The sequence below is a fragment of the Eumetopias jubatus genome, unplaced genomic scaffold, assembly GCF_037043125.1.
Source record: "Eumetopias jubatus isolate StellerSeaLion01/CBP00866 unplaced genomic scaffold, mEumJub1_p1.0 scaffold_17, whole genome shotgun sequence".
Taxonomy (NCBI): domain Eukaryota; kingdom Metazoa; phylum Chordata; class Mammalia; order Carnivora; family Otariidae; genus Eumetopias; species Eumetopias jubatus.
The window spans coordinates 29,901,251-29,924,686 of NW_028274823.1; the positions used below are offsets into that span (position 1 = coordinate 29,901,251).

Here is a 23,436-nt window from a genome sequence, read left to right on the forward strand (position 1 = left end):
GGGGCTGACTCTGCATGACCCGGAAGTGTTTCTCTGTCCGGTGGTGGAGAAAGGAGACCACAGAGAGCTAGGGTGTAGAGGTGGTTTCTTTACACTGTCTTCAGTATGCAGCGATTACTCTTTCCGCCCCTGAAGGCCTTGATGGGGAGCCCGTGTCTCCGGCTCCTGGTTCCTAGGGCGGCGCCTAGAACACAGGTATTGCACCGCAGAGGATTCAGTCGCGGAATCGGACAGGGGTCGAAAGAGTCAGGAGAAGGATAATAGGTAACCCCACATCAACATTGCCGTGGTTCCTTAGAATTCACAACACATTTCTTTGTGCCCAGAGCCCCTTAGGTAGGTCTGGCAACTCATAGCTTAGTGGGAGATGGAGACAAATGAACCTGAAGTACATTATCATGTGTTAAGGGCTGAGATAGGGTAGGTAGAGTATGCTGTGGGAATGACCTGTTGCAGAACCAGGAGAATCTAGGAACATTTCCCAGAGGAGGTGACATCTGAACTGAGATCTATAGTAGATATTCTCAATCAGGGGAGAAGGAGCATCCCAGTCAGCGAGAAAGAAAATAATCCATATCTGGGTGTAGAGTTAAGTCTGGGGGAAGTATGCAGAGACCAGAAGGTTCATGTAGTGTGGGGATGGATTGGAGTGAGGCAAAACTAGAGGCAGGAAAACCAGTTGTGGGATGGATGCAGTAATCCAGATAGGAGATGATGATTTACTAGGGCAGAAGCAGTGGAGATGTGGCCATACAGGGTACTCCACTCTAGACAGAGTGGGATTGTGTGTGAGAGCAGTGGATTGAGGCCTTTCCCACAGTCTCCAGTTGTAATTTGTCTGGCTTGTTGATCTTTATTTAGTGTGGTTGCAGCTGTGGGATCAGGCGCCCCTTGAGGCCAGGGCAATACAGCACCATCTCTGAAGTATCTTTGCAGTCTGGAAGGGGTACAGTGTCCCTTCCCTCAAGAGCTGCTGAACGGGTGGTGGGCCGATGGCTCCTGGTCTGCAGTGGAACAGTGGCTGGAGCAGTTATTCTTGGTGGAGTGACTAGGTGAGTAATTCGCTCGTAGGGAGTCAGCTCTTTGGGTCATCAGTAGAAGCACAGGATGACCAAGGGGGAAGAGACCTTAGGAATCATCTAGTCTCACTCCCTCATTTTATATGTGTAGAAACTGAGGCCTAAAGAGGGATACGCCTGAGGGCTTGCGTGCTGTAGAACAGTTTAGAGTTTTATTATTGGGAGCCCTTCATAAAGCCTGGTTTAGGTCTTACCTGTTTGCTGTGCATTATCTGTATATATTTTCCCTCTACAAACAGTTTTCAAATTTGTCTCAAAAATTTTTGTACAGTTTGTTTGGATTGAATCCTCATAAATAGATCACGATTGGTTTGTATGCCTCTTAGGTCCCTTTATATGCCTCTTAGGTCCCTTTAAATCTATAAAGAGATTTTATAGATTTAGTTTCTTCTCCCGCCCTCCCCATTCCATGTAGTTTTTTTGCTATTAAAGAAACGTAACTGATTGGTCCTATGGAGTTTCCTGGTCTGGATTTTGCTAACTGCATACTTGTCGTGGTGTTTAACATGTCCCATTACCCACAGTATTTCCTGTAAACCGGTTTTTGCTTGATCAGATTCAAGTTGGGAGCAGGGGACAAAATACTTCACAGGTGATTACAACATTAATAAATATCTGGTGTCCATTAGAGATGCCAACAGCCATTGATGATCATTGCCTAGATCCATGATTTCATTACATTTGCAAAATTGTAATATTTTATTAGTTCAACTCTAAAGAAAAACTTGCCCTCATCAACAATTTGGTCATCGTAAGGTACAGTTTGTATAAGAAAGGCAGGATAAATACTTGAAGCTTTCTCTTTATTGACCAGTTTTGAAAATAATAAGTTGGTTCCCAAGCATCATCCAATTTGATCACCCAAAGGTGATCAATAAAGAGTTTGGGTTTTTAAATATTATAAGCTCATAGGTTTAAACGTATTTGATGTTTCAATCCATTGCCCTGATGATTTACTCAAATTGTTCCATCTTTAGTCAATGGGAGCCTCTTCAAATTGCCTCCTGGGTCTTTTTGACAGGATCCTAGTAACCTAGTAATTAAATGCTTTGCTTTCTGGATAAGATGTTCCAGGTTTATCTTCATTTCCTGCCTCTGACCTAAAATCAGCCTTTCACTTTAGAAACCTTCACTCCTTTTGGTGAAAATACCTTCTGGTATTAATACAGTATATGTTCCTCAGATTCTCTCCACATTCCCTGTGCTCTTATTTCAAAATACCATATGTTATATAGACTGTTATGGGAAACTGCAACAAATTTAAGTTTTATTAGCTTTAAATTCACTCAAGAATCTAAACCGTTTTATATCTGTAACAAATCTCTTTTCCCTCTGTAAATAATGTCACTTATTCATTGAGGGCATGTTTTTTTGCTCTAAGGGTTGATTTTTACCTGTTAAGGAATGCTAGTGAAAGAAAGAAGTAAAGAGAACTGAATGAAAGGATCAAGAGAACAAGGAATAAAGAAATTTGTACCTGATGGCAGCTGTTTCTGGTGAAATTTAAAGCAGTAAGAAGAAAGCAAGGTGTCAAAAAAGGATACACTGAAATGAAATGTTTACTTTTAGAGGGGTTAAGTTCAGATCCATTTGTTTCTGTAAACCATTTACGAGAAATCCAGCATTGTGTGTGCATGTGTGTGTGCGCGCACGTTCACACACACACACTTTTTACCTATCTTAAGGTTGACGGAGTCTGGGCTCTCAATGGTAGACTGGCATTTGATAAAGGAGATGAAGCCACCTACCAGTCAAGAGGAATGGGAAACAGAATTCCAAAAATATCAGCAATTTCCAGAATTTAAAATGTAAGTATAGGGGCACCTGGGTGGCTCAGTCGGTTACGCATATGCCTTCGGCTCAAGTCATGATCCTGGGGTCCTGGGATTGAGCCCCGTGTCAGGTCCCCTGCTCAGCAGGGCAGTCTGCTTCTCCCTCTCCCCGCTCATGCTCTCTCTCTCTTCTTGCTCACTCTCTCAAATAAATCTTTTTTTAAAAAGTAAGTATAATAGAAAATCAGGTAAACATCCCACTAGGCCCTTTCAATCTTTTGCTTAAACATTTCAGAATGGTTAGATTCCATTTTGCTCAATATTTGCTTCAGTTATGTTTAGTGAGCTCCCTACTGTAAACCTCCAGGTCCAAAGTGATCCTGAGGTCACTGATGAGGAAGAAGGCAAACCTTTCATTTCCAGCTTCAAAACTGAGAATGCTCTTGCATTCTGTCTGGAAATAAAAATCAGGATGTTTCTTCTTTCTTTTTTGACTTCCCTTTTCACCCAGCTTGAATCATGATATGACACTGGCCGAATTCAAGTTCATTTGGTACATGGAGTACTCACACCGAATGTGGGGTCGCCTTGTGGGCCTTGCATACATCCTGCCTGCTGCCTACTTTTGGAGAAAGGGCTGGCTCAGCCGTGGCATGAAAGGACGTGTTCTTGCCCTGTGTGGGTTAGTCTGCTTCCAGGTAAGATTTATTCAAGTTTGGGAAACCAGAGATGCTTCCAGGAGCTTCCTCATTGGGATTGTTTTTAAGGAAGGAATCTGAGTCTATATAACAGAGTGGGAAAGAGGATGAATTTTAGTGTTACAGGCCTGACCCAACCCTGCCATTTAGTAGGGCAAGTTGTCTACCTTCTGTAGGCCCCTTTCGTTACCTGTAAATAGGGATAATAATAGTGCCTACTGGTTAGGTTGTGTGACTTAAATGAGAGAGATCATGCATATAAAGTACTTAGTTTAGTGCCTGGAATTAGTAAGCGCTCAGTAAATACATTGTTGTGTCACAAGAAGTTCTTTCCTCTCATGGCTTTCTTCCTGGGTTCTTGTCTCCTCCCCTTTTCTGACTTGTGTGCTGGATGGGGAATGGGATCCCTGTGTTCTAGGTAAAGAAGCGAATATGAAGACTCCCACAGTTAAGGGGTTTGCTGAGACTGAGAGCCAAGAAAAGGAATATGAGAGAAGGTACAAAGGAGTATTTGGTCACGATTATAGGCCCTCAAAAAGAGTCATAGAGCATCAAAGGAACATCACAGTTTGATCAGGAATAAGCTAATTGGTTAATTAGACTCAGAAGTAGTAAGAATAAGAACCAATTAGAAGGAATTGAAGAGGGAGATGGAGGAGACAAAATAGAGGCAACAGAAACAGATAAAGAGACATTAATAAAAGTCTAATAACAACTAGGGGAGGGTTGTTGAAACAAAGTGAAAGTTTATTTTGGAATGATAAAATAAAACAAAAAACACCCGAAGACAGACTCCGGGAAGGCAGCAATTTGAAGATGGCAGATAGGATTATGGGAAGAAGAAAGCAGGGCTGGCAAATCACACTGTATACTCCTTTGTCTCCCAAGGTCCTGTGCAGATGAAATCAAGATAATTAGAACATCCAGGATAATCACTAAGGGGGCAAGACATGCCCCAAAAGATTTCCTGAGGGGATCTATTAGAAGAGGTGGGAGAATCCCACCTCTCTGACATGCTTCTATTGACTGGGGAGGGCGGAGTTGAAAGGGCTGTATCTTATCTCATAGAAGTGAAACTCACAGTTGTTTGGTTAATTGAAAAAAATTAAAGCAGGGTATCAAAGTAATGCATACCTTGAACTTCTATGCTTAAACTTGTACTTTCGTTACTTTTTTTTTTTTTTTTTAACGAAGAACTAAGGCCTGTTTTTTGAGTTCTCTGATTGGAGTTTAACTTCAGATCTCTTGCATCCCCATAAACTATCATTTCATTTCATTTGCCTTAAAGAGGAGTGGGAACTTAGCCATTTGCAAAGGCATCTGCCAGCAAAGCGTTACAGATTTTTATGATTCCCCTCCACCCAGGACTTTTATAATTGTCTGTTCCTACGAACTTGACAATAATTGTTTTTAAGCAGTTATCTTTATCAAAGCTTTTCCAAAACAATCTAGTTTTTATAGAAAAAAACTCTTTTATTCTTACATTTCACTTACATTTCATTTTATATAATGTTAAATTATATCAAGTATCTTTAAGGCTTGCCTTTTGATAAGCTTCTGTGTACTTTTCTACCTTTGGCTTATACTTTAATGAAATGTTAATCTAAACAGCAGTTAAGCATTTATGGTGCTGTATGTGAAACTGTGGGCAGGGTATGACTCCTGGGGATACTGGGGGTATGGGAAGGTAGGGGAAGGAGAGGCCGGGTGCGGAGCACTCCTGATAATTGACAACTCACTTTCTCACATAGTACAGTTGAATGGACAGATCCAGCCTTGTTTTATCTGCCTCTTCTGTTTTTGGTTCCAGGGTCTGTTGGGATGGTATATGGTGAAAAGTGGATTAGAAGAAAAACCAGACACCCATGACATCCCTCGGGTCAGTCAGTACCGCCTCGCTGCCCACCTGGGATCAGCCCTTGTTCTTTATTGTGCCAGCTTGTGGACTTCACTCTCACTGCTGCTCCCTCTGCACAAGGTAAAAGTCAGGCTATATTAGTATATCTGCACAGATGCTGACAAGGTCAGAGGAACAGAAATTCTGCTTCTAATGGGAAATTATAAGTCAAAATGCGCACACATTCCCTTAGTTACACCTACCAATTTACCAGAAATTAGATAAAACCAAAGATGCCAGAAACATTGAACTTTGAGACTCTGGAAAGCTTTGGAACTGCAAAGTAAAATGTGCCATTATTCTTTTGAGTGGGAGCAACTCATTCAAAGGAAAATTAGTACAGGAGCCAAATATTCTATCAGCATTGCCTATTGGGAAAAGTGAAAACACGAATCTTAGGAATGGTGGGAAGGGGTTGCAACAAGAGCAATCCCAACCATTTCTGACTCCCAGAGGGATGGCGGATGGTGAGGTGAGGAAGGCCAGAATGAGAGCTGTTGCTGGACTTTTGATGGTAAACAAGAGCCATGAGAGTTGTTTGTTCTTTAGGTGGAGACCTACCATTCATTAAGTCTGACAAGTCTGATCTTGTGATCTTAGTGATGTTGCCTGAAAGTATTTCCCTTTATGCTGATTAAAGGAAAATATTAGTTTTTCTAAAAATGAGTATTATTTTAGGTATTGAAGTCATGGTTGACTTGGATACCCTGTTGATGGAATGAAGTTTGAGATGACAGTAGGACTTTTAAGTAGAATTATCCAATAGGTACTTGGAACCACTAGCCTCAATTCCAATAAGGAAACGAGTTGTGGACTTGGCAGTCATCCCCACAGGGAAGCCGGATGGGGTCAAAACACTGGTATAGTAGACAATCTATATCGGAATAATTCTTGTTTTCTGAATTGCCTACAGCTGTAACTATCCTTGCTGACAACCACTCTTTCTTAATTCTTGTCATCTGGCACTCCCACCCACCCACCTCTGTACGTACACACCCAAGCGTTCACCCACATGCCTACACATATACCCACGCACTCCTAAACACTCTCTACGGGAAATGGTGCTCTGAAAGGTTGCCAATGACTTTTTAATTATCAACTGTTTTTCTCTTTTCATTTATTTATATTCCACTAATTGCAGAAAGGATTTGAGATGATAGTCAAACATGTAGTGCTATTCTGTCCAACACAGTATCTACTAGTCACATGTGGCTATTTAAATTTTAATTAAAATTAAATAAAATTAAGCTTATTTTTAAAAAGCGGTTGTTTACTTAAAGTTTAAATAAAATTAAGTTTTTATTTAGTTTTCAGGTGCTATGGCCTCGTTTCAGGTCCTCATTAGCCACGTATTGGCCAGTGCAGATAATAGAACATTTCCATCATCACAGAAAGTTCTGTTGGACGGCACTGATATACAGTCCTATGATATCTTAGTGATGATACCTCACTCTTCATATACTAGATTATAGACCATTTAAGGGCAGCACTCTGATTAACTCCTTTGTATCTTTATGGTAATTTGTTTATAAAATTCTTAATAAATATTTGTTGATTTACTGACTAGTGTCAGAAGTTGGCTATAGTAAAAATAAAATTTTTATCTTACCAAAACACTAAATGCAAGAATCCCTACTTCAGTGATTTTTTTAAGATTTATTTATTTATTTGGGAGAAAAAGTATGTACAGTGGGGAAGGGCGGAGGGAGACAGAGAGCCTCAAGCAGGCTCCGGGCTGAGCATGGAGCCCAACACAGGGCTTCATCTCACGACCTGAGATCACTACCTGAGCCAAAACCAAGAGTTGGACGCTTAATTGACTGTGCCACCCAGGCACCCCTCTACTTTAGGGATTTTATATAGTTTTGATTCTGACTGTATTTGCTAAACACGAAATATCACAAACAACATGAAAATCTAGTCCTATATCTTAAGCCACATCGTTTCAACCATGGGGAAGCATTTTTCCCTTGAATGATGCAAATCATTATTGAACAGATATGTGTTGAGTACTTATATACCAAGCACTGGGCTAGGATTACTTCACTAAGCAAGACCAGATGGCAGTTCCTGCCTTCACAAGACTTACAGGAAAGCAGGGAAGACAGACAGTAAATATATAAATGTTGTAAAATATGACACATGTTAGACCAGAATATCTGCTGGGAGTGCTTAACCCATTTAGGGGGTCAGAAAAGATCTGATTGTTACTTGGGTTTGGCCTTGGAGATCTTTGCTGCCTCCCTTAGTTCCTGCAGTACAGTGTATCTGAATGGTTTTCTTTTCTTTAGTTGCCTGAAACTCGTCAGCTCCTGTGGTTGAGACGATGTGCTCATGGAACAGCAGGCCTTGTGTTCCTTACTGCTCTCTCAGGTAGGACTCTTCTCATCTCGCGTGTCTAGTTTTATTCCACCCTCGGTGGGGGGTGGGGGTTCTCTTGCCAAACACTTTGTCCTTTCCTTCTGCACCTTCATATTTCCCCTTCACATCTGCCTCTTTCATACCCACTGTCTTCATTCTCTGTCTCTTCCTTCCTCCCTTCCAAAAACCCTGCTTTCCAGTCATTTGAACACAATTATTGAACATTTATCGGGATCCAGACTGCCTAGGTTCAAATCCTGGCTTTACCACCTATGAACTCTCTGACTTTGAGCAAGCTGTATAACCTCTTGGGCCTCAGTGACCTCATTTTTAAAATGGGGATGATGGTAATAGTGTGAGGGATACATGTGAAGTGCTTAGAACAGTACCTGGCATGTAGCAAAGGCTAGGTGCAAATCAGAAAAGTCCTTTCCTCAAAGATGGTCTAAGATGAGGAGCTCATTAGGGCAAAGGGACTGACACAGGTCTTTCTCATTCTTTAAATCACACCTCTACCCTACCTCTCTCACTCGAGAACTGTATCATCCAATACATTAATCACTAGCCTCATGTGACTATTTAAGCTTAATTAAAATTAAATAAAATTTAAAATTTAGTTCCTCAGTCACACTAGCCACATTTCAAGTACTCAATAGCCACGTGTGGCTAGCTGCTGTTGTGTTGGCTGGCAGATAGAGAACATTTCCATCATCATGGAAAGTTTTGTTGAGTAGCACTTCTCTAAAGAAAACCATCAAACCAGTGATTCACCTCCCCACCCTTTTTGGTGGAAGAACATGAATTTTGACTTTATAAATGCTATTTGTATAAACAAGAAATGTGATCTAAACATCCCTGAGTCATCTTTGCTCATAAATAATGGATCAGTCATCCATTAACTCATGGATACTTTATGTGTTTATCTAGGATTTAGTTTATAAATTTTTTCATTTCTGTGTTCACTCAACAATTTTTTTTGAGCACTTGGGGAAGACAGATAATAAACAATGAAAACATGGCAGATGGTGTTCAGTGCTGTGGAAAAAATAAAGCAGGATAAGGGGATAGAGGTGGGTTTGGGTAAGTGCTGTCTTACACAGGACCATTGGGGAGATCTCTTTGATAAGGTGACATTGAGTGGAGACCTGAGGAAATGAAGGAGTAAATTACGCAGATATCTGGGGGAAGAGCATTTCCAGAATAGATCGAGTTCATAGTGGGATAAGGAGGGCATCAAAATCACTGAGGGAATGTTTCCATCCAACGTGCCTTGTTCTAGAGCTTCTAGTTCACTCCTTTATGGGAGAAATGCCAGAATCTTGGGGTGGGAGAAGGTGAGGATGCACTTGTGTTGTGGTGGGGTTTTTTTTTATTTTTTTTAAGTTCCCATGGTAATGATGATGTATATTCTCTGTTTGAGAACCCCTTCTGTAGATCTTTTTGTTCTCAGACTATTCCTTTTGTCTAACTCTGGGATAATAGACTTTTTCTATGTCAGAACTAGTATTTGAGGGATGCTTGGATGGCTCAGTCCGTTGAGCGTCTGCCTTTGGCTCAGGTCATGATCCTGGGGTCCTGGGATCAAGCCCTGCGTCAGGCTCCCTGCTGAGAGGGGAGCCTGCTTCTCCCTCTTGCTCTGCCTGCCGCTCTGCCTACTTGTGTGCTCTCTTTGTATCTCTCTGTCAAGTGGATGGATAAAATCTTAAAAAAAAAAAAAATAGTATTTGAGCTCTTTTCTACCTCATTTTAATAAATACCATTTACCTTGGAATATAGGGGCTTTTGTGGCAGGACTGGATGCTGGGCTTGTTTACAACTCTTTCCCAAAGATGGGAGAATCTTGGATCCCAGAGGATCTCTTTACCTTCTCCCCCATCCTGAGGAATGTTTTTGAGAATCCCACCATGGTGCAGTTTGATCACCGGATTCTGGTAAGTCTGGCTGGTGGTTACTGGCTGCTGAGCACAGAGAGCCTCTCACAGGCTTTGGGGCGTCTGAAGCCCTGATGGCAGCACCAAGAGAGGGTAGAGCAAGCGTGGGCACTAGATTTCCTTTGCTTTTTCAAAGAAATTTAGCACCAGTTCTCTGATGAGGTGTTTTTGTCCTAATTACCACACCCATTCCAGCCAAATTCTGGCTTTCAGGATACTGCTGTCTTCTTGAAGTTCAAATGTGCCTTTTACCATCTGGCAAAGGATAACTTCCCTCAGTCCTGCACACACATAGGAGAGTCATTTTAGTGGAAATGAGGCTGAGTAGAGAAGAGAGGGCACAGACAGTGGTTGCTGAACACATAATTGTCAGAGCTGACCCAAAACCCCAGGGAGCTAAGAGCATCATAAATCAATTATGATTTATACGATTTATATGATCAGTCATTATTTCTCATCTTATTTAAGCTGATGTTTGTTAAGGACCTGCCGGGGTCATGTTACGATTGGTTTGGTAGCCTGGGCATGATACAGTGGAGCAGGGAGAGACACAGCAAGGAGGCCAGCAGGAAGCAGAGGGGCTGCTGCAGTAATGCAGGTGAGAGTGCTGGGGCTCTAGGCTGCATGGAGGAGCAGGACTTGAGGAGAATGGTGGATCACAGAGAGACTAAGGAGGAGAAGATTGGCTATAGGAATGAGGGTGAAGAAGGTCCCAGAGTTTGTTCTGTGGCATGCTTAAGACACACCCAGATACGGGACTACTGAAATGAGTGTTGGCTGGAGATGGAGTATGTCATCAGATTGAGGTGTGTTGGGTGTGACTGAAGCACACCCAAAGAGAGGTCCATCCAGAGGCCTCAGATCCCCAAAGGTGACACGGGCGCTTGGGCCAGTTACCTTGTGGGGGCTTAGGCCCCTCCACCAACAACATTTTGTAATAAGTAAAGTCTGGTTGAAATTGTCTTCATGAAAAGGAAAAGTGAAATAGATGCAGAAAATGATAGAAAAACATTCTCCTTGACATCATGGAAGTGGGGCGAGGAAATCCTATTGCCAGTGGGGGGAAATGAAAATTAGACTTCAGGTTGTTTTTAGCACTAGCTGCCAGCACCACTCACTACCTCCTCTGCTGACAGCTCAGGAAACTAATAACCCTCATGTGCTGGGGTCAGCCCTGCTTTAGAACTACAGGATTAGAGAGGAGGTAAAATGAGGCATTAGGGTGCAAAGAGTGACTTAAGTGAGGGCCGCACCTGGCGGGGGTGGTGCACCCACATGAGAAGAGACAGCAATAGGTGCAGAAACTGCAGGTAGAGCCCTGGGGGACACAAGCATTTACGTGGCAAGCACAAGAGCTGGAGGAGACTGAGGAGTAATCATAGGAGGAGCCACAGATGGTTCTGCATGTCTGGGACAAGAAGGCTTCATGGTTAACTCACTGGTTCTAGAGGAGAGTGGTATCAGATAAGCAGAAACCAGGAGGGTGGAGCATTTCTTCCTGGCACTTGATGAGATGCCCTCCTCCCTGCAGGGAATCACTTCAGTCACAGCTGTGACAGTGCTGTACTTCCTGTCCCGGAGAATGCCCCTTCCTCGAAGGACCAAGATGGCCTCAGCGACTCTGCTAGCTTTGGCATATACACAGGTATAAACCGCTTCTTTTTGGTCTGAGGGTGTCCCCAAAACTTAAGTTAAAGAAGAAAGGTGACAGGCTAGGAGAAAATATTTTCAGTATTTGTAATATTGATTATATCTTTATATATCTTAGTAAATTTTATGTATTAATTTTATCTTAATGAAGAATAATCAGAAAATAAAATGAGGATATCAGTATACACAAGTTCTCACAAGAGGAACAATGAATGGCCAATAAATATGAAAAGCTCTTTAGCCTCACTCATTATCAGAGGAGCAAATTAAAACAATGCATGCCATTTTGTGCCTGTCAGATTGGGGGAAAAATTTTTTTAAAAGATAATCAGGTATTGGCATGGGCTTAGGAAAATGGATACCTTCATATATTCCTGGTGAGAGCATGAGTGGGTATAATTTTTTTCAGAGGGCAGTTTGGCAATAGCTTTTAAAATGTTAAATATATAATCCTTTGATCAACAAACTGACTTCTTAGTTCCTGCCCTAGAAATATTCTAAGGCACACTGTGTACAAAGTAATTCATGATAGAATTGCTGTGATGGTAAAAAAAAAAAAAACAAAACTGGAAACAACCTGAATAAACAACTATGGTACCACGTACTGTGTAATACTGTATAGCAGTTAAAAATAACATCTCAAGATATATATTGTTAAGTGAAAAAAAAGCAAGTGACAGAACAATCCCATTTTTAAAAGCACAAAAGTATGTTTTTCTATAAACATAGATACAAAGGTACAAGTGTATAGAAACTGATGACTATCTTTGCGGAGGGTAGTTGGGCTAGGATGAAGGATAATTAAAGAGAATTTTAGGTTTATCTATTTTGTTTGAATTTCCTCTGCTGCGAGTACATTTACTTGTGAAAATTTTAAAATACATATTTTTAATGCTTTGATGGGAGAATGTGGAGCTTTATGTATCTGGTTGTCCATGCCCAGTCATTTCAGTTCTGAATTTGTGGTTCCTGCTTTTTTTTACTGCATTCTTTCCTCTGTAACAGGTGGGCTTAGGCATTAGCACTCTGCTGATGTATGTTCCAACTCCTTTGGCTGCCACTCACCAGTCGGGCTCCCTGGCTCTGCTCAGTGTTGCCCTTTGGCTCATGAGTGAACTCCGAAGAGTCCCAAAATAATTCTCAGAGGATCAGCTTCCTAGGAGTGAAAGTGCTTTTGAGAGCTCATCAGAGAGCACAAGAACTTGGGAGTCTTCTAAAAGGATGACCTTGGCATACCAAGTGGTTTCCAAATTGGTCGTTATTTAAAATTCTTTGTTTTTGACAAAGTCACTGGATCAGGAGTGTCATTAAGTATGTTTAACTAAAGAATCCTTTTTTAAATATTTGTAAATTTGCTTTTCTCATTGAAAGTCATGTTTAATGTAGAGAAAGAAATGTCTGCATTTGTCGCTTCTTAATAAACTGTCTCAGATTTCTTAATGTTGGCAAGCTCTTGATTCTACATGCATCATCTCTTGTTTCCTTTACCTCCTCTGAGTCCTGAATTCTGCCTAAGTAGAAATTCTTTATGATGTCCCCTTCACTTACATCAGGTGCAGATTCAAAGGGAAGGACTGGCACACACCCTAAAGTAGCCAGAGAGCCTTCAGCAGGAAATAGTGTCTTCTGGCATCCTGATTTTCACAACGGGGAAAGGGCATAAAGACAAGCTTAAGGTCTATATGTAGCAAAATGGCTTATAAGTACTTAGAAAAGGAGAAAATCACTGGTAACCCACTTTGACTCATCAAGCACTAACCTAGTTCTTTTGATTGTGCTGTTACATCGCTAGGTCAGATGAATGGTGTAGATATATAATCAGTTCCTGAAAGGGTTTCCCAACAGCCTCATGGATAATTAAAGTATGGCCTTGATGGTATTATGTAGTACATGGACACCTATTCAGATACATAAACAAATTTTTGTTTAATGAATTGTTGTAATTTTGGTCTTATCCAACTTTATTTTTTAAATTGGTGATTTGGATGAAGGCATCACAGAGATCAGATTTGAGAATGGAACAATCCAACATTGCTAATATAATATAGATGACAGTCACAACTCAAAACAGCTCCAGAGTGGCACCAGCAAGATGAAATTAAATAGATAAATGTAACATCTTCATTTTAATTAAGTAGGTTGTATAAGTTTGAGGTGGAGAAACCTGGCATCATATCATTTCATATAAAAAAGACAGGGATTTCAGTTGACCACAGGCTCAACATGCACCAATGTGATAACACTGATAAAAAAAAAATTAGTGGTGTTTCAGATTTCATCAATGGAAGTATCACAGCCACACTCAGAATACCTCAGTGCAAGTGCTGTGTTTCATCATCGGTACAACATGTAAGGAGGACATTGACCACTAAGTATGTATCCAGAGGAAGGGACAGGATGGTGAGGTATAGAACCCTCTACCCCACAGGGAATATTTGAAGGAACTAGGGGTATTTACCCGGAGGGGAACATTTGGAGAGAGCAAGATTCCTGCCCTCCAGAAGTTGAAGCCCTCTCACGCAGAAGGAGCTTCCTTATGCTGCAGAACTGGGAGCGGTGGGTAAAAAGAAATGCAGGAACCCATCCACCCCACCCCCTTCCCCTCTAAAACCCTCAGTTTGTTTCTCAGAGTTGATAGTCTCTCATGGTTCGTCTCTCCCTCCGATTTCCCCCCCCTTCACTTTTCCCTTCCTTCTCCTAATGTCCTCCCTGCTATTCCTTATGTGCCACAAATAAGTGAAACCATACGATAATTGACTTTCTCTGCTTGACTTAGACTGGGTGTTATACGAAAACAATGAAGCGTGGATCACCACATCAAAAACTAATGATGTATGGTGACTAACATAATAAAATTTTAAAAAAAATGCAGAAAGCTCGTTTTTTGTTTTGTAGAAGGCAAGAGTTGGATCAAAACAAACACCCATTAGGCTATGGCTGGTGAAGACAGCGGCAAAGTAGAGAGCAGGTGCCCCAGCTAAGGGGTTAAACCATTGCTGAACTCTGGCCTGTTGCAGCTGTATAGATCCAGAGTTGTCAGATCTGATTTTTTAAAGAAACAAAACATCTAGATTTTTATGTGAGAGCTCTCAAGGATTGGCAGCTGATTTCAGGTTTTTTAGAACATGATGCAGGCTGAACACATCTGAGAGCCATAAATGGCCTAAGGTTTGCCTATTTACAGTCTCAATTAGATGATCTCAGTTCCCTTTCAACTCCAATATTCTGTGAGTTTCATTGTGACCTATAGATACTATGCTCAAGTGGTTCTTAGCAAAACAGAAATAATAGTTTGTCTTTGATTTTTTTAAAAAATCCCAGACCCCGGGGCTTATACTATTGTTAGAAGTAGCTTCTAACTTTTTTCACATTCAAATTTTTGAAAATCTTAAAGCCCAAGCCTCACCCAAGACCAATTAAATCATGATGTCTGGGAGCAGTGATAGACGTATTTTAAGTTCCCCAGGTCATTTCAGTGTGCAGGCAATTGGGCACCACTGGCTTAGGCCTTTATGGCCTAGCCACCTTAGAAAGTTTTGACCAGCTTATTGCCATCCCCTCCAAATTTCTACCCACCCCCATCTCATTTAATCTGATCCTATTAGTGTGCTCATGGGTTATCACCTCTTCTAGATAGAATTCTTTAAAGAAAAGAAACTGGTCACTGGGGCAGGTTCCTATCCATCATCTCATGATCCCCAAACTGAGGCTGTCCTTAGTTAATAATTGAGTCAGCAGAGAGCAGTCTGACCCAACCCCAAAAGCCATATGCTAGTGATTCTACAGTTCCCTCCAACAAAGTGGCAAAGAACAAGTTCAAGTTCCAGGTGTTTTACTTCATTTTTCTTTTATTACAGATGAGTACGTTTGGAAAAACAGATTCTGGTTGCATTTAGCTACATAAGTGTATTGTGCCTATCCTCTGAGCTCTTGGTGAACGGAGATTATCTGAATTATTTTTATGTTTGCATTATTCCCAGTTTAGACATATACTAAATATTGCATTAATGAATGGAAAATGGACAGTTACAGATTGAGGTTCCAGACACTTCCTTCAAAATAAGTCATCATATCCCTAGAAGATTAAATGAATTTCCCTTAATATTTTTAAAAGTCTTGTCAATAATTCTGTCAGTTGTTTTTAAAACATCAAAGGAAATTAAAACACCTGGCTTTTTTATCAATGCAGAATTTTTTGTCTTTGACTTACACTGACAAATGTTGTCCATTGTAGAAGAGGTATTGATGACTGCCTAAAGTGATGATCATGACATTTGGATAACCAGTTGATCTGTAGCATTCCTTCCAGTTCTCGAATGAATGGTGGGTTATATATCAGCCTATGTAACACAGATACCATGTCCCTGCATAAGGGACAGTGCATCTCTAATATGCATGGCACTTTTGTTCAACACCGATTTAACAGTATTTAACAGAACTTTAACAACTGTTGAGCAAAATTATTTAATGTGAAGCATTAGAAAAACATAGTCTTAGCAACCCCCCAAAGTGATGCAATATAGGCAGCCTTTGGTTTTTTAAAGCAAGACAGGAGTGTCTGGCTGTGGGTCATAATAGGTGCCTTTCAACACTGTGGAGTTCATTGTTGAAGGCAGAAGTAATGGAGGAGACAAGGCATACACTTCAGGGCTCCCACAAAAGGAATTGTGGAATGAGAATTTCAAACACAACATAATGACAGCAATACCAAAAATCAGAGTATTTGTCTAGGATCCTTGTGCAGAGAAAGAATTGTGAAGCTAATAAGGTACAGAGCGTTCACCACTAGCAATTTTAACAGGCCAAACTCGGGCACGTCCTCTGCAGGAGGGGCTCCTCAGGAAAGCATCAGGGCTACCTTAATACTGGAGAAGCAGAGTGGTAGGCCACCAGGGGTGCTGTGAGCAGCACTACTTAAAAGGAGAGGCTCAGGAGCAGACGTGTCCTCAGGCTTGCCTGAAACCATACTTGCATGGCTATAAACATCCTTGACTCAGAAAGGTTTTTCAACTTTGGTTTTTATAAAAATGGCAGGTCCTGACTGAATATACTTTAAAAGTAAAAAGCCTTTGGGGCGCCTGGGTGGCTCAGTCGTTAAGCGTCTGCCTTCGGTTCAGGTCATGATCCCCGGGTCCTGGGATCGAGCCCCGCATCGGGCTCCCTGCTCGGCAGAAGCCTGCTTCTCCCTCTCCCACTCCCCCTGCATGTGTTCCCTCTCTCGCTGTGTCTTTCTCTGTCAAATAAATAAAATCTTTTAAAAAAAAAAGTAAAAAGCCCTTAAAGTATGAGTAATGACTCAATTTTACAAATAAAAGGATTTTCTTAGTGCTCAGACTTCCAGAGAAACAAAATGGTCAACAGATGTTGACCTTCTCTGTCCCTCTAATAATGGCACTGACAAACTGGAAATAATGAATTAGAGTAAAAGGAAAACACTTATGTAATAATACAAGGGAAGTCTATTAGTATATAATAAAGGAGTCCTTGTTTTTTAACAAGTATTTTTTGTTAACAACAACCAAATCCTTGTTTGACAGAGCATGTGGCCCTAGTGGCCGGACTCTGAAACTAAGCATGACCTAAGAGGCTAATTTGGGAGAATCTGAAGTATCTGTGGCTACTTCTACCTTAATTCTTGATCCCAAATGAAGTGACATCACATACCACAGCACACAGGGAAAATAGATACTGAATTAGTATGAAAAGAAGTTTAAAGACAGCAAAAAGAAATAGCATTTTATTTCTGTAAGGGAGTCTGAGAAGTGCCCAAGAATTACAGCCAAGTTCATGAATGAGGTAGATCTAATAGGCATTTACACCTTAAATAATTTCAGTTATAACCATCAAATGAATTGCTTAGATGCTGTGGTTAAGAAAATTGTACAAAATTAAGCAAATTGTTTAAAAGAAACATCTAAAGTTTAAAAGTATTAAATATAGCAGGTAGAATAGATGTAGTAACAACTTGGTGCTATTTCTAACAAAGTATTTCTTTCATATATTATTCCTAAATGTGAGCAAAGCGATCACAAATGAAGATGAGAAGCAGTTATAAAGATTGGGCATGGTTACTTGCAGTCAGCTCTATTATAAAGAATAGATTCTGTTGAAATACACCATCTTGCAGCAAGATTCTGTCAATGTGAATTTCATTGCAGCTGTCAAAGGTATGTATCTGTAGTACAGAGAACAGAGAAAACTGAATCCAGGAGGCCACTGTGACTTTGCACATATTACCACAGCTCTCGGCCTCAATTTCGTCATCCATAAAACCAAGGGGGTTAACAGAAGCCAGACCTCTAAAATCCCACCTGTAAAAATCTCATCTCCTGAAATTTACATAGAACGATTGCTGTTGGAAACTCCATTCCCATCAACCTTAATATCAGGGACAATGGATAAAGTAGGAGATGACCACTGGCTCCCTTGGGGAACCTGGCCTTTTAAACCAAAGACCAAAATCCACTTCCTGAAACTCTACCACTTTCCTCTGTTCTCCCTCACCTTTAGTTCCTTAGGCCAATGGTTAGTCCCTTAGTCCCTTTGGAACTAGCCTCAGAGCATCTCGTCTATAGATTTATAGTTTTATGATGAGAAATGAACCAGAGAGTGCAAGTGACTTGCCTGGAATACCAGAGCTAGTCAATGACAAAGCCAGGACAAGAATCCAAGATCAGTTGTTCCTGACACCAGTGTTCTTTCCCCTAAATCATACCACCTACCTGTCTTTCACTTCTGACAAAAAGTAAAACAAAAGCATGGGGATAGGGGTGGGGAGAGCATCTATTTAGATAATACCAGTGAGAAGTAGAAGTTATTTTATGTCAAAAATGTAAATATGGATGTGAAGGCATCATGCTCCTGTTTCAAACTATATTACAAAGCTGTCGTCATCAAGACAGTATGGTACTGGCATAAACACAGACACACAGATCAATGGAACAGAATAAAGAGCCCAGAAATAAACGCTTGCATTTATGATCAATTAATTTATAACAAAGGAGGCAAGAATACACAGTGGGGAAAGGACAGTCTCTTCAATAAATGGTGTTGGGAAAACTGAAGAGCCACATGGAAAAGAATGAAACTGGACCACGATCTTACGCCATACACAAAAAATGAACTCAAAATGGATTAAAGACTTAAATATAAGACCAGAAGCCATAAAACTCCTAGAAGAAAACACAGGCAATAAGTTTCTTGACATCACTCTTGGCTATATTTTCTTAGATCTGACTCCAGTAGCAATGGCAATAAAAACCAAAATAAACAAATGAAACGATATCAAACTAAAAAGCTTCTGTACAGCAAAGGAAACCATCAACAAAATAAAAAGGCACCCTACTGAATGGGAGAAGATATTTGCAAATCATAAATATGGTAAGGGGTTAATACCCAAATTATAAAAAGAACTGTAACTCAGTAACAAAACACATTCTGATTTAAAAAATGGGCAGAGGACCTGAACAGACATTTTTCCAAAGACATACAGATGGCCAACAGGCACATTAAAAGATGCTCAGCATCAGTAATTACCAGAGAAATGCAACTCAAAACCATGAGCTATATCATCTTGCATCTGTCAGGATGGTGATTATCAAAAAGATAAGAAATACCAAGTGTTGGTGAGGATGTAGAGAAAAGGGAACTATTGTGCACTATCGGTGGGAATGTATACTGGTGCAACCATAAGGGAAAACAGTACGAAGGTTCCTCAGAAAACTAAAAATGGAACTGCCATGTGATCCAGCAAGTCTACTTCCAGGTATCTGAAGAAAATGAAAGCACTAATTCGAAAAGGTACATGCACCCATATGTTCACTGCAGCATCATTCACAATACCCAAGATAAGGAAACAGCCCAAGTGCCCGCTGACAGATGAGTGGGTAAAGAAGATGCACACAACCCCCCTCCACACACACACAAAGGAATACCACCTCAGCCATAAAAAAGAACGAAATCTTGCCATTTGTGACATGGATGGACCCTGTGGGTATTACGGCTAAGTGAAATAAGTCAGAGAAAGACAAATACCATATGGTTTCACTTATATGTAGAATCTAAAACACGCAAGAAGAAACAACAAAACTCATAGATGCAGAGAACAGACTGGTGGTTGCCAGAGCGGGGGAGCAGGGAGGGTGGGCAAGACAGAAGAAGGGGGTCATAAAATAAACAAGTCATATCATGGGATGTAATGTTCAGCATGGTGACTAGAATCAATAACACCAAGTTGCATGTTAGTTAACTTTATATGGTGACAGGAGGAAACTAGACTCATTGTGGTGATCATTTTGTAGTGTATTCAAATATCAAGTCATTGTGTTGTACACCTGAAGCTAATACGATGTTTTGTGTCAGCTATACAACAACAAATATAGATGTGATACCTGAAAAGATTAGCTTAGCAAATGCATGACAGACTCAATCAACCACATTTTAATAATCACTGCCCAAGGCCTTTGAAGGTAAAGAAAGCTGTCAGGCTGAGGGAAGGGGAGGCAGAATGCTTTGGAGAACATGAAAGATTAAGACAAGGTTGTTGGAAAGTGACTAAATTCCCTACACCAAGGAAAATCAATCCAAGGAGCTAATGTACAGAGACAAAGATGGTATAATTTTGCCTAGAGTTAACTGCAACTTAAATCAACGTAATGCCATATACGTAGGTACGATACATATTTTCATTATGTCCTAGTGACAAGAATTCAGAGAAAAGTGATGGGTTGTGCCATCATCGTAAGACTAATAAAGCATCACATCCTATCAGCCACTGACTCTGATTTTGACATTTGTGGCCTGTCTCACTAATGATAAAAGTACTACAACCATTTGCATTCATTTTGCTGTTATCAAGAAGACTGGTTGGTAAGATTCAAAGGAACTGCTGGGATGTGAATTTAAATGAAATCATATCTTCACAGGGAAACCACTGAAAATGCAGAAATACAAACACAGATCTTTAAAAAAATCTTAAAAAGTCTTTAAAGAGGGTTAAAGACAAGATTGATTCCATTTGCAAGACGATTATGAGAAAGCAATATAAGTAATTGGCCTTCAAAGAATAAATGGCTTCTGTCTCTAGCTACTGAGATTTCATTTAAAACTGTTAATTGGGAGCAATGAAAGAAGAACAGAAACCAACACCGACAGGAAATACTCAGTTTTTCTGAGGAATATGATAAAAATTTGTCCTTCTTACATTTATACCATGGAACTCTGAAAAGTCATACAGTAACAAAGACAAGCCTAGATCCTATAATATTAAAATAATAAACAGGATGTAATACACTAAACAAAAACTCAAGAACTAATTAAAATAAATTAAGAATAAGAAATACATTTACACTGAAAAAATGATAAGCATAGGATATCCTGAGTTTCTCAATTATAAAAAGAACACAAAAAAGTAATACCCATCTGAAAGGCTGTCATAATGATTAAATAATATACATAAAATTCTTAAGAGTGTATGGTACACAGTAAATGCTTAACAAATGGCAGCTATCATTATTATAACCAGGAAGAATAACTTCATTAATAAGAGCTTTCAAACTAGATTCATCACCTCCTCCTTGCTTCAGCTTCATTTCGAGCACACGAATGTGATCACTAATAGCTAAATTAGGTAGCTTTTGACCAGATCACTGACCAGATCTCACAAGAAAACCAAAAATAGTATTTGGAAACCAAGATGAGGGAAAAAGAAAGAGTACCTGAGGAGGCACTGGCTAGCAAAAAACATATTCTGACATTATTTATAAGCAGCACTCATATGGCGAAGGTTCACTCACAGTGATACAAAGGTAAGAAGTCAAAGAAAATCAACGCAATTTAGAAGTCTTAAAGAGTAAAGGAAATTGCTGTGACATAAAGCCCTAATGAAAAGTAAAAATATTTCCAGAGGGAGCTATAAGACCCTTTGCTAGATCCATTTTTATCTAATTTGAAAACAATTTAAGACTCATATCTTTTCACCTACCAACTAAGAGTATACTTATTTTCATCTCAGTTTATTTCTAGGAGGATCTTGATTTTTCTCTGTTTTATGAAGCATTTAATTCCTTTCTGATCCCACTATGGAATTTATGTTTTAATAATTCTCCTTTTTTCCCCATTAAAGTCAGCCCTAAAAATATAGTGACAAAAAGGAAAACAAAGCCACTGCAAGTCTGGGAGCATATTCTTGGGAGGGACATTCAAGGCTACATGTAGCAAAGGATAAAGCATGAGGATGATCCCACTGGGGAAGGTTCAGGTAAAAGGCTACATGTAGGAGAGGAACGGGGCTCCTGAAGGGCAGTGGATGAAATGTAATCATAGGGCTTTTCTCTCTCCTCATTAATGGAAATGCACTCTACGACTGAGCAATCTCTTAACAAAGGTTCTGAAAGTTGCCAGGTGGCTTATTAACAGATTTACCTATGTATTCCTAAGTTTAGAATTTGCTTCTTTTCAGACATTCCAAGAGTCATATTAAGAAAATTTCTATTTCTCAGGAAAACATTAATAAATAAGAGCCTGGGTTTTATTGCCTTTGCCCACTCTCCTGATACTGTTCTTTCCTTCTTTAAAAACAACCCAAATATATGCCTTCCCAAACTATGTATTAAACTATGTATTGATCTTAGTGAAATAAAGGAACTCTTTTTATATTTTCCTGTAAAGGGGCTCATAAAAATAGGCCTAGAGACAGTGACTTAAAACCAGACAAATCCAGAGCTCCAATCCCATCAGTTTCTCCATCCTACAAACACACTTAAGGCTCAAAAAGAAAAATTAATGCCCAAACAGCCAGTGAAGCACATAGACACAGAAACATTTTCTATCCTGGTCATACCAGGTATTACATAAGATACTGTCAAAGTCTTTGATCATTCACTTAGAAGGGATTCTAACCTTTTAAAATCACATACTAATTAATTAACATCAGCAACATTATGTCAGGGATCTTGGACCACACTCATAATGACTTCTTTGTCAAGTAAGCAAAGAAACTATGTTTTGTTTGCCTGGAAGTTCATGTCTGTTCCACTGAAATGCAAATATCTTGGATCCCTACGAAAGGGTGTGGATGTCCACATAAATGATATCTCTGTTACAGAGAAAGAAGTGGCTGCTGCACTTGCTGGAATGTCTTCGGCTTTGTTATCAGGTGCTCCAGTTTGGTTATAACCAGGCTTCCAGTTTGCCCAATGCCAAACTTCATGCTTTAGCAAGGGGAGAAAAATCTAGATGCCAGGACCACACCAGACCTTTCGGATAAAGGGGTAGGAGCATGCTTCAACTGGATTAAGGTTGGTCCTCTTTGTTAGCACCAAACTCTCATTATTTAGTTCTTCATAGACTAAATTACAGCTTCTCCCAGAGAAGAGGACCTAGATATTGAAAAGGAATTAAAGTAGATATTAAGGTAGAAATCCCAAGGTCAGGCAGAGCAGCATCTGAGGCCAGTACAAGAAAGTGGTGGAATTCAATGGGCAGCAACTCTGGGGTATTCAAGCTCCCCAAGTCCTTGTCCGGCCTCACGGCCCTACCTGTACCCCAATCATGGGCACCACCTCCTCAATCCACAGCAAGTCCAGTGGAGCCGAGGTTCGAGTTTGTCGGTGGTGAATTCGGCGTAGCCGCAGAAGGTACAGGATGATGGCCAGTAGCACCACCAGGATACAGGCGAAGAAGAGATAGTGGTTGTAGACAAAGGAGAGGCGGAACCAGCCGCCATGGGCCTGCCGAACACCTTCTTGCCGCAGATCCCTAGGAAGAGTTGGAAGGTGGAAAGTCATGTTAATTTCAAAGAGAAACAGTTATGTTGATTTAAAAGGCCAGCAGTGTTATCTCATTTATTCTATTCATGCAAATATGCTAGGATACCAGCTCCACAGGGCAAGCAAAGCTAAAGAATGTCTCCAGCCCGAGGGCCACTATGTGATTCCTCCTGTACTTTCTCTGCCAGGGCCTACAGAGGAAGCCTCACGGGCCTACATCCTCCAGGATCTGGGGACAGAATTAGAAGGCAAAAAAATGAACAGTAAAACTGATCATCTA

The 23,436-nt window shown here is 40.3% G+C and overlaps 2 protein-coding genes and 1 long non-coding RNA gene across 4 annotated transcripts in view; 1 reads left to right on the forward strand and 2 right to left on the reverse strand.

The window, feature by feature from the left end:
- Window positions 1-8: 8 nt before the first annotated feature.
- Window positions 9-12,828, forward strand: COX15 (cytochrome c oxidase assembly factor COX15). Its single transcript, XM_028098570.2, has 9 exons — window positions 9-195; window positions 862-1,052; window positions 2,765-2,887; window positions 3,363-3,549; window positions 5,360-5,527; window positions 7,738-7,819; window positions 9,584-9,738; window positions 11,270-11,383; window positions 12,394-12,828. Exons 1-9 carry the CDS (start codon window positions 106-108, stop codon window positions 12,523-12,525), a joined length of 1,242 nt encoding a protein of 413 aa, XP_027954371.1. The 5' UTR covers window positions 9-105; the 3' UTR covers window positions 12,526-12,828.
- LOC114205230 (uncharacterized) lies at window positions 4,276-6,387 on the reverse strand. Its single transcript, XR_003608352.2, has 2 exons — window positions 5,289-6,387; window positions 4,276-4,440 (listed from the first exon to the last, which is right to left on the reverse strand). It is a non-coding gene; the product is annotated as an uncharacterized LOC114205230 (long non-coding RNA).
- A 2,390-nt stretch (window positions 12,829-15,218) lies between the features above and the next one.
- The window catches only part of ENTPD7 (ectonucleoside triphosphate diphosphohydrolase 7), a 42,405-nt gene continuing 34,187 nt past the window's right edge, over window positions 15,219-23,436 (reverse strand). For both annotated transcript variants that reach the window (XM_028098569.2, XM_088019971.1), the window contains one exon: window positions 15,219-23,145. In XM_028098569.2, coding sequence (XP_027954370.1) covers window positions 22,914-23,145 — 232 coding nt within the window. In that variant the 3' untranslated portion in view covers window positions 15,219-22,913. The remainder of the gene's footprint in view (window positions 23,146-23,436) is intronic.

Excerpts from the sequence above, each read along its gene's own strand:
- COX15 (XM_028098570.2), top strand. The coding sequence starts at position 106 with ATGCAGCGATTACTCTTTCCGCCCCTGAAGGCCTTGATGGGGAGCCCG. Across the intron at positions 3,550-5,359 it reads GTGGGTTAGTCTGCTTCCAG|GGTCTGTTGGGATGGTATAT; the intron begins GTAAGATTTATT and ends TTTTGGTTCCAG. Across the intron at positions 11,384-12,393 it reads TAGCTTTGGCATATACACAG|GTGGGCTTAGGCATTAGCAC; the intron begins GTATAAACCGCT and ends CCTCTGTAACAG.